The sequence below is a fragment of the Drosophila subpulchrella genome, unplaced genomic scaffold (assembly GCF_014743375.2).
Source record: "Drosophila subpulchrella strain 33 F10 #4 breed RU33 unplaced genomic scaffold, RU_Dsub_v1.1 Primary Assembly Seq354, whole genome shotgun sequence".
Lineage (NCBI taxonomy): Eukaryota > Metazoa > Arthropoda > Insecta > Diptera > Drosophilidae > Drosophila > Drosophila subpulchrella.
This window is the reverse complement of record NW_023665577.1, coordinates 9,713,557-9,724,647: the sequence shown is the minus strand read 5'-3', so window position 1 is coordinate 9,724,647 and position 11,091 is coordinate 9,713,557. Positions and strand designations below refer to the sequence as shown.

General features: G+C 38.0%; 1 protein-coding gene across 1 annotated transcript; it reads left to right on the top strand.

The window, feature by feature from the left end:
- The first annotated feature begins 763 nt into the window (after positions 1-763).
- LOC119560698 (alkaline phosphatase, tissue-nonspecific isozyme) lies at positions 764-11,075 on the top strand. The gene is made up of 3 exons (XM_037874283.1): positions 764-930; positions 8,945-10,499; positions 10,566-11,075. Exons 2-3 carry the CDS (start codon positions 9,152-9,154, stop codon positions 10,658-10,660), a joined length of 1,443 nt encoding a protein of 480 aa, XP_037730211.1. The 5' UTR covers positions 764-930; positions 8,945-9,151; the 3' UTR covers positions 10,661-11,075.
- Positions 11,076-11,091: the final 16 nt, after the last annotated feature.

The window sequence follows — 11,091 nt, the reverse complement described above, 5'->3', positions numbered from 1 at the left end:
TCAAAAAAATGGATAGAGATCTTTTCAGATAAACTAAATAGCTAAATAAAATCCTAAATTCTGTATTACTGGCTAAGCTTCTCCTTATAATTCCCAACTAGTTCTGTTTCGGGTAAAACCAAAGTTAGTGGCTACTTTCAAAAGGATATTGGGAAACATTTATTGAAAAGAAATCATAGTTCCTACTTTTCATTAACATTCTTTTGGATTTTAATTTTTTATATTCTACCTAGAAGAATTCCTTGTGCCTGAGTGCCCACTGTATGTGCACTTAGTTCGCTGTGTATCTGCTCGGTCTGGGCTTTTCGGTTCGTATTCCGGGCCTGGGCAACGAATTGTATATAATTAGCGCATTTATTGACTAACCGCCGCTTGCAACACAAAATGTTCGTAGCAACAAAGAGTAGTGATAGAGGGAAAAACAATAATTACTTGGCTTACTGGCCTGGCCCTCCCAAGTACACGGATATTTGCTGCCATCCATACATATGACGTGTGTAGGTGGGACCTGCTAATACCTATGTACACGAAGCGTGGTCATGCGATTTCGATTGACAAATGTGCGTGTGCTGCAATTTTCCACCGACTAAGCCAGCCCCCAAAATCTCCTACCCAACCCACACACACACACACACACCCCCTCTATAAGGTCTGATTGCATCTCTTTCTTCTGGTGTAGTTCTCTCTTTCTAGTAGCACAAACATTGCTGGCATTTCGATTTTAATTTCTTAATTGAATTTGTTTGGGGGCGCAAGTCTTCATATATGTGTGTGTTTTCTAAAACCGAGAGAGAACATAGTCCGCCATGTTTGTTTAATTGTTTAATTAAATTAAATGCCCTGACTGCAACTCTTGCATACCTGGGCACTTTGTAACGGTCGCATCAGCAGATGTATCGCTAGAATCGCTCGTAGGTGCCATAATTTCAGGTAAATATATATAACTAATGTATCTACATATATCAACGGCTATATGCAACAGATGTTAGTGCATGTCGGGCATGTGGGGACTTTCATAACTTACCAACTCGTGCGCCGTTTTCTTATTTCTTATGTCATGCGCACCGCGGCGTTTTAAAGGGTTCTCAGATACAGATGCATGTTCAGATACGGATACGGATACACACTCGCAGATGCACTGGCGCACTCTGAAAGCTTATATAGTGGCAAATACATGTTCCTATATATATGTGTATATAACTGCTCGCCCGATACACACACACAACCACAGCTTGCACTTCCACAGGCACAGTGACCACCAACTGTACGTACCCACTCTTTTTGCCAGTAGCGGAGGCGATTTTTTCTCGTTGGCACTGTTGGGAAATGGGAAAATTTCATTACAGCTAGCGACTGAATTTCGTTACAGCTTGCAATTTCCAAAGGGAAGCGGAAAAAATCCTAAAATACTTTAAAGAAATTGTATTACCTAGCAGATAAAGAAGAAAAATATCAGGATAGCAAGCAAAATGATTTTCTTCCAAATGCCAAAGCACAATTTACTTCTTTTAAGGGTGTCAGATATTTTAAATAGCACCAAGTATGTTACTTCAATAATAAATTTTCCTCGAATACTCAACATTTTGTTTTTAGTTTATTAATTGTTTCTAGTTCAAGTTCTAGTTGTTCTGTAACGTATTTAATAAATTTCCTTTTCAGTAAAGAAAAAAAATTTGTTTTTATGATAAGCTTTTTTAAAATCTGTGGTGTAGTTTCTTCTCTTACTAAACTATGAATTTATATTTTTAAATTGTTCTAAAAACTATTTTTCAAAATCTTAGGCAATAAATCGTCATATGGCGGAATATCAAGTATACGTCAAGTATGACAAATTTCGCCGAAAAGACCAATTGCCACTAAAAATACCCAAAGCTCAGCTCAGTTGCGCTCGAAATTGGTTGCTCGGCTATAAACCAGATTTAAATGCACACACGTATTTATATCCCGGGCGAGTATATAATTCTATATGTATTTCGGTGTGGAATGGCGCATCTATTATAATAGAATGTGTATGCTTTGGGGAAATGTGTGGCGGAGTGGGAGGGCTACATTTCGCCAGCACTGTGTAGGCAGCTGCTGCTGCAACAATCGCCCTTCACCCAGCACCCTTCTCTTTCCCCCTTAGCGGCGCATGACTGTAGTAGGTGACCTTGACAGTGAACTTGAAATACATGCCACAAGGATTCGCTTTGAGCGGCTCTCTCTCACTCTCTCTCTTTGTGTGTGTTTGTGTGTGTGAAACGCTGTGGAATGGAACGGCGAGAGAGAAAGCTTTGGCAAAAGTGAAAATGCAACTGTGTGAGGGTGGTGAATTGCCTGTATACCAGTATATAGCTGGCAAATGAATCATCGCTTCTTGCGACGTTTTGTCTGCAGTCGACATCTGTGAAATATGTGCCAGAAATTTCGCTTTCATGTTGTGCCTTTTGCAGGGGAAAAGCAGAAACGGAATCGGAAATAGAAAAAGAGAGAGAGAGAGAGAGAGGGAGATAGGGAGATACGCAGTAGCTTTATGCAACGGTAAAGCTAATGGCGAGCATATGTTGGCTGTTGCACTGGACGGACAAGTGTGCCAAATGAAATGACTCACATTTGCATTCCCATTCCCATTCCCATTCCCATTTCGATTTCGATTTCGTTCGCTATTTTCTGGCATTCCCCTGCAACGACTTTGATATTGTGCATTCAACTTTGACATTTGGGCTCTCGTTTATGGCTCTCCTGTCGGGGGTGGATTTTATGTGTATAACCCTCTTCAATCACTTCCCCTGACGAAAGCCTTGCACATTTCCTGGAAGCTGGCTTCAAATAATTTACGGCCTGGCAACATGGCGTATGGGCGATATCTTGCCATTTTCTCGAAATACCGCTGACCCAATTCCATTTTAATACCACAAAAACTAATTACTTTTCCTGATTATAACTCAGTTAACGGATATCTCAAAAATGGCAACGCCAATTAATCAAAATGCATTTCAAGCATGTAAAATGTTATTTTCAAAACCAATTAACACGTACACTCACCCACAACCGCTGACACACACACACACACACTTCTAGCCTGAATAAACACAGGAAAATGCTGTTGGAAACTGTTGCTAAAATTATAAAATAGAAAACGAAAAAAAAAAAAAAACGGTGAAACTGAAATTTGTATCTGTGCTATAATGAATACGTCGGCTAGCGGAGATGGAAAGATGCAAAAGTGGGCAGAAAACATGCGATACAAGTTGTCAAAACACGTGAAAAAATAATAATTATATTGATTAGGAGCTGTGTTAAATTCTACAAGTTGTAATTTGACTTTTACTGTGTTCCTAACAAACACCAAATAAACTATTCCAAGAATCGCGTATCTCAGAAAAAGGCGTCGATATTAAACTTACGATAAGATAAGACTCTATAGAGTATTCACTCATATCTATAACGCTAAATTCAGGAGATTGTCTTTTAATGAATAAATAACTTAAGGGATTTGAACCACAAGTATTTCTCATTATTCTTTGAATATCCATATTTTTGAAGAATATCGCTTTTAATAACTCAAGAACTTTTCGCTCTGTGTAAATGCAAATGGAAATGTATCTGTAGGTACCTGTATAGCTGGGCAGGTGGATTAATCCGAGGGCAAGAGAAGCTAAGAACATAAATTGCATTTGAAAATTAAATTATTTTCGGTAGTTTTCCATATCTGCCAAAAAGAGAGAGCGAGAGAGGGCGAGAGTGCACATCACATGAGCGAATTGTATGTGTATGCGTTAACCTTGAGATTGTTAGTTGTCCGCTGGAAAGAGATAGCCTGCCCTAGAGGGAGACGGAGAGGGAGAGAGCAAAAGCGCGAGAGCGGGGGAAATGCAGTTTGCGAATTGCGCTTGTGTGCGTTCAAACTTTTCGCTTTGGCACATTTCTTTGCGACGTCCGGCCATCTCGCTCGCACACTCGCCATCTCTTGCTCGCCTAGCATCTTGTTTTTGTTGTTTGTTTTTCGCTTGGTGTTTGTTTTTTCCCTTTTTTTCTTTTTTCGCTTTTCGAGCGCAAATGCAATTCACGTTCAAGGCCATGCTATATATGTATACAAATATGTATATATAAGTGCAACAGTGTGAGTGTGTATCGTCAGTTGTCAACTATTTTTTCAGTACAGCCACCGATACAGATACGAAAAGCTGGCACAGATACGCACACAGATACACACAAGTGCAAGTGCACACAATCAATAAATTGCAACTTCTCGGTTTTATCTCTCTTCCGTTCCTTTTTTCTATTCTTTTTTCTTACTTTTGTCTTCGCCTTATCGCCGCTTGTCTTTCCACTTCGTGTTTGCCAAACATTAAAGAAAATTAAGGGGAAACGGAAAGAATATAACTCAAGCGCATTTCCTAATAAAAATAAACAAAATTGCACAATTTAGAGAATTATTTTCCGGATTTTGGTATACACAATTCACAAGAATATTCTATTTTGAACCATGGCTTGGCATGCCTTAAAATTTCTTATTTTTATTTGATGGGATAGAGATAATATTGCAAAAAGTAGGTGACCCTGAAATCGCCTTCTAAAGAATTAAATGCATAATTTTCCACCCCAATGCATCATTTATTGCACCCATGAGGGGCTAGACGAGTCATATTGCTCATCCCCTTTATCACCTCCCTTGTGTTATATAAATTGCTGTCGAATGCCAATGAGAATGGCATGCAATCAAGCGTAAACTATAGAGAAATACCAATTATGGCAGATGCTAAGACGTGTGGGCTAAGTGGAAATTTTCTTATCATAATATTGCAGCTGCCTAAAGTCATTGTAATAAGTCGATTACTGCAAGTTACGTGATATAGGTATTATTATTAATACGAATCTCCCTTAGAACTATCAGTTTATCTAATATCTCAAATTAAGTAATTTTAGTGGTTTTGCTTTGTTCAGGGATTTTAGATTTAATTAGACTTGATGTGCCAAACAAACAATGGATGGGATAAAGCCATTGTGAAATTTATTAAATTCTCTTCTAGAAATTAAATAACAAGAAAGTACTAACAAAAAGACACAATTTAATTGTTGTTATTAATTTATGATTTTAGTCCGATAAAAAAGATGCAAAAAGTGACAAAAGTTAAAGAAGCGAAGGTCCCACAGAAAAATTAATTGATAACTGTTGAAGTCAAAGGTTCAAAGTACCGATTCCGCTCAATTCTGGTTCTGGTTTAGGCGTTATTAAACCGTAAAAAGTACATAAAAATTGAAAATGTTAAGGAACTAACCGCGAGTTTATTTAAACTGTGTTGTGTTTGAAAGATTTCAAGTTTGGGGTAGAAATCTATTGGTAAATTCCTTTCAGATTTTGAAGCGTTAAGCCTTGAGCCAAAAAAATTGTTTAGCTGCGTAAATAGCTAAAAATATATAAAACAAACAATATTTTCAGTTGAAGTAAGAAAAAATACATATATACCCATTACAATTACTCTTTTCTCTTCCTTCACATAAGCAACAAGTATACTTACAATGTTTTTCAAAGAGTATACAATGACTGTCATTTCTCGAACTAATGGAAAAATGTATTTTCCCCAATACAGCGACGCAGATGCGGTAATCAATGGCAGAAACAAATCTGAGTAATATTATGGCTTGGCTTGAAAATTGAATTCATGACAGTGATGTTACTTAAAGGGGTTCAAAATAGTAACATATACTATTTAATATTATTTTTTAAAAACAGAAATTGAGGAGCAAGTACTAATCTCATAAATAATGAATGTTTTAGTTAGGTACACCCCTTTCAGCAAAACGTCCATGTCCTTGGAATGTATTTGATATAAGGCATGTAGAGAAATTGCATTTCTGTGTTAATACTGCGTTGCACTTTATTTTAAGCGCTAATTTTAATTGCTTATTAACAAATAAAGCGAATTTCCATTGCAAATTCGCATTAGGCGTATGAAATGAATGTTTAATTGGGTGTTTTACTTACTGGGCCTTGCATTTTCCCCTCGGAAAATGTGTCAAGGAAATTCCTCGCTCCTTGCCATATGGAAAGCGAACACGGAAAATGTTTTAGGCAGGCGCCGTTGGAATGCAAACAACACTCGATGATGGGAAATTCTATTTGGGGGGCAAGGTCATGGCTGCGAAGAGTCGCTCTCTCTTTCTTCCTCCCATGCATATGAATTCCACTGGGGGAGGGGGAGGGGTTAACCAACACCCAGTTTTCCGGGCGTGGACTGGGTGTGGGCGTGGTCGTGGGCGTGGACGTGGGAGGGGGCGTGGGTGGGGGCGGGGGCATGATGCAGCAGCTTGCAAAGACATCCTGCAAAAACATTGACGTGGGCCAGCCAAGTGACCCACATGCGTCACGCCCGTCGACTTCCTGGGCTCTGCCGCCATTCAAAAGCCCTGTTCTTGGCCATGTTCTTGGCCATGTTCTCGGACTCTCGCCATCTCATCTTCCTTTCCTCGATGGCTCTACTAACTTGATGGCCACTCGCCGCTAATTGCATCCTGCGGCGATTGTCGGATGCATACGAAATGCCATTTGCACTGCAAATCATTTTGCCAGCGGACAGGATCTAATCTGCGTAAGCCGCAACAGATTTCACCAGCTGTTGGCAGATTTTATGCATTTTAAATGGGTTTCAGTTTGAAATTTGTGGGCCAAGTGAAGGGTAACAAGGTCAGGAAGTTCCTTAGTCATTATAACCCATTTGTCATTAATAGTTGGTATAGCTTATAAACTGTTACTTAAGAAGGTGATGATTGCTCATAAAGAAAAATAGAATTTTTTTTTAATATTTATATCACGAAATAAAGTATTTATCTAAAAATATTTTCGACCCTTTTTTTCTTCCTAATCAGAACTATGTGTATTACATATGAAAAAAGTATGAGTATTGCCAGTTTTTAAACTATCTTAAGTCTTAAGCGATAAAAAAGGAATTAGAATGATTAGAAAACAGAAAAAATTAATTATCTTTTTACGTATGGCTTTGGTGATTGCTGAACCAAATTAAATGGGTTATGTAAAAAAATGTTCAACAAGTAAAACAGCTTTTAAGGATTTAAAACAAATTCGTTGTTATTGTCTACAGAATCTTATATAAACTTAAGACCAACTATATTTAGGTTTATTTTGATTAGATGATTTGTTTTTAAATATCATAAATATCTCTCATTTCCATTCGAATCATTAAAAACTCATTATATTCATTTTGGGCTTATCTTGAAAGGTAAATACTCACTAAATAGTAAATACTCACTAAAAATGTTGCTTGAAACTTAGTTTTATGAATCATCTTTTCTCCAAAAATTCCAAAATGGGTGAATCTTTTAATTTTATATATAGATGCGTTAAAGCGAGAGCTGCCAGACCTACGAAATGCATTTCATCTGCCTTTCCCCACTTTTACCACCCCCACAAGAGCCCACCCTTGACAGCCCAAAAAAGGTTTGTTTGGCCACTAGGGGCGCTGCTAAAAGCTCACCTGCAAGCTCAGTCAATAAACGAACCTTTTCAAGAAGGGTTGAAAACGGAGCTTTCCATACTCCACTAGCAATCCAAACTTCCCTTGTTTTATAGAGCACCATCATTGAGGAAATGTAATATTTTTCTACCTCTAAGAATTGGCTTAGGGCAGGTTAGGAAAACAACTTTGCCCACCACCCCCACCCTCACTTATATTACGCATACGCAACGTGGGCTGCTGTTTGACAGGCAAAATCACAGCATGATTGAAAAATTGCCATTGAAATTGCTCAGCGATTTCCGCAAGCCGAGAACCGTTGTTAAAACAAATAGATGAATAAATGGACATATCGATAATCAAAGTGATACTTGACCCACCGAGTGCCATTGTCAGTTGAGTGGGATTCAAATTGAAATTGTGACAGTTTCGCTGGGGGAAAACTGACCACAAAGCAACTTCAAAGCGACGAAATGAGGGACGTGGTAAAATCGCATGGGCGGGGTCGGAACTAGGAGGGGATGGAGGGGTTAAATGCTGGCTAATGGCAGGTAATTGAGGCAACAATTTCGCATTCGCATAACTGGCAAATGAACAAACCATTTGCTGCACTGTGTGAGCCAATTTAATTGGGCGAGAATTCGTAAGGTAAAATAGTTCGTCGCATGGGGTGGAAATTGAAAACGTCATTTGAATGCCGAATGACAATTAGTATTTGCCGTTTGCCAGAGGGCAAAGGCCATCCCGTCCCGCTTTCGTCCAACTCACAAATCAATTGTGGCCAACACACATGTGAGAAACAGTTAATGGCCAAAGCTGAGACGTCTTTGACCCCTCAAAACAGCAATTGAACTCGGAATTCGCAATTTTGTGCACTGGGAAATTAAGTGTGTAAAAGCATTCCACCTCTAAAATAACCTACAATTTTATATTTTAAATATTTATCGCCTGAAAAATTATTAAATAAATGTACATAATAGTTAATAATGTGCGAGTCGATATTTATGATATTCAAAGTCGCTTTATCACACAGAGAAATCTATTTCAATACTAATGTTTAAAATATAAATGTACACGAATAAAATACTCAACACCAACTGTTATAACTGAAGTGTTCACATTAAGTTGGATACACCAAAAAATATTTGACATATATTTTTGAAATTTGAAGCTATTGACTTATTTTACACTTAAGAAAAAAATGTATAATATAGTAGACTCACTTTGTTTCAAAAAAAATTAAATTCTAGAAATTGCCAGTAGCTCAAAATTTCTAAAACTCATCCAAAAAATATATTTATTCCATATTTAAAAAAAATTGTTTTATTTAGATAAATTATTTGAGTTTTAATTAAAAAATAAAAAGTTCCTTTAAGGAGTAGATTATATTTTTAGTATACATTAACTATAATTATTTTAAAATTTCTGAAATTAAGTTACTAATATTTTTTTGAGTGTATTAATTTTTCTCCCTGTGTGTTTTGCATTAGTTGACACGCCAATTAGTGCATTTATAATTCATGACGTGGGTTAATTGCTACACTTAAACCCAACAAAACGGCCAGCGATTGGGGCTTTAGGGCCCCTAAGAGGAAACCCGAACCTTATCTCGAACAACAGACAGCAGATAAAGTTGTTTATGACTTAGCCCGAAGAGCAGAGAACCTCTGTGAATCAGTTTTAGCCAAATCTTTGAGATGGTAACAACACAACGGACCAAAGAGATTTGCCAGGTAGTTCGGCTGAAGTCCACGCAGGTGTTCCTGGTAGCCGGAACAGTTTTACTAACGGTGATGGTCAGCTTGCTTTGCATTGGCCTAATGACCCGGTACGAGGTGGAGAACGAAGTGGCCAACGTGGCGGATGTGGACTATTGGAAGGACAAGGTGGCACCAACGCAGAAAATCTGGTATGATAAGGGCATTGAGGAGCTCAATGAAGCGCTAAGATCTCCCAAGAATCCCTTGTATCCCAGAAACGTGGGGATATTTCTAGTACAGGGCGTTGATGGTCGTGACTTGGCTTCTCTTCGGTTTCCAGCTGGGGATTTTAACCAGGGTAATACCAACTTTGTTTGGGATCAGTTTCCCCATTTGGCTCGCTTAAAGAACAGCTGCAGTCAGCAGTTTCCCTGTGAAGTGGATAGGGTTTCCAGAGCACTTTGGTCGGGAATACCTTTGGATGAAGTACCTAAAAGTCAGCAAGACTGTGGAGAGTTGGTCAATGGAACAGAAACCCCACTGAGTATTCTTCGCCAGGCCCAATTGGCTGGTCTAAGAACTGGTTTCGTTACCACTCAAAGGATCACTGGATCTACAGGAGCTGCTCTGGGAAATACCTTCAGCAACTACGAATGCGATGAAAGAATGCCTTTGGGTTCCTTTAAATCAGGATGCCAGGATATAGCCCGTCAGCTGATCTCCGGTGTGACTGGTAAATCTCTAAATGTAATCATCGGAGGCGGGAGGCAAATGTTGAGTACTCTGGTGCCCAAAACCCGGTGGGATCCCGTGGATGAGCTTCTCTGCGAGTCCAACGATGGTCGCAATCTTTTAAAGGAGTGGCGTAACCAAAAACTCAAGGAAAGCAAAATCAAACCCATCAAATTCGATTTAGTACAGCGGACCGATGAGTTGGAATCCTTAAATGCCAGCAGTTTTGATCATATCCTGGGTATAATGGCAAATGGAGATTTAAGGGGAAATGCAAGGGCCCCAAGTCTTAAGTTAATGGTAGAAAAATCTGTACAAGTATTGAAAAAGCCAGGCCAGGGCTATCTACTCATAGTGGAGCAGTTTATAGAGTCAGACATGGACAAAAAAAAGGAGCTGCAGGCCTTAAACGAAACTTTGGCTAATCTTCAAGAGGATAGGGATACTCTTACTCTAGTTCTCATGACCAATGCCATCTATTCAAAACCAAGTTTGGATGTGAGTGAAGAAACGCAGACAATAAACCACCTTCTAGAGACTTTTAAGGAAACAGAACTTGAAATCCAACAAAGATTATATCAAATGCCATCGGATAGTTTGCTTTTTGCTCGTGGTAAGTCCTATGCTTTATCTTATTTATCGGTTTTATTGAATTTAGGTTTATTTTCAAATTTCGCAGGACCTAAGTCAGCAATTTTTCGTGGTGTTCGGAGGGAAACCTTTCTGGCACACGCTGTATCCCATGTCCTTAGCAAGAGCAGAAATAAAGGTTAATTAATCTTAAAACTTATAAATTATAAGGGTTCTTTAAGTAACCCAACCTGAGAAAGAACATAATCTTTATAGAGCGCACAATATTTAAATATTTAGTTTAGATAATGGCTTTAAAAAAATGATTTTGAAAATTGAAATGTTAAGTTATTTACTACATGTAATCTCAATAAAAACTTTTTGTAATTAAGGTGGAATATTTGCCAACAAAGAATTTTTGTAAAAACAAATATCATGTTTCAATATTTGTTTATATACTCATACCATAAATAATTGGATGGATCAAAATTGATATGATGATATTAATAAAAGAACCTGTATATATTTTATTTAATTACTTAAAGAAAGACATAATTTGTAAAAAATTCAAATTATATTACTACCGTCTTCCTAACATACCCCAAAAAAACATCCCAAATAAAACGCTTCCTAAT

Bases quoted from the DNA above. Each gene is read 5' to 3' on its own strand.
- LOC119560698 (XM_037874283.1), top strand. From the start codon at position 9,152: ATGGTAACAACACAACGGACCAAAGAGATTTGCCAGGTAGTTCGGCTG. The intron at 10,500-10,565 runs GTAAGTCCTATG...CAAATTTCGCAG, and splicing joins TAGTTTGCTTTTTGCTCGTG to GACCTAAGTCAGCAATTTTT.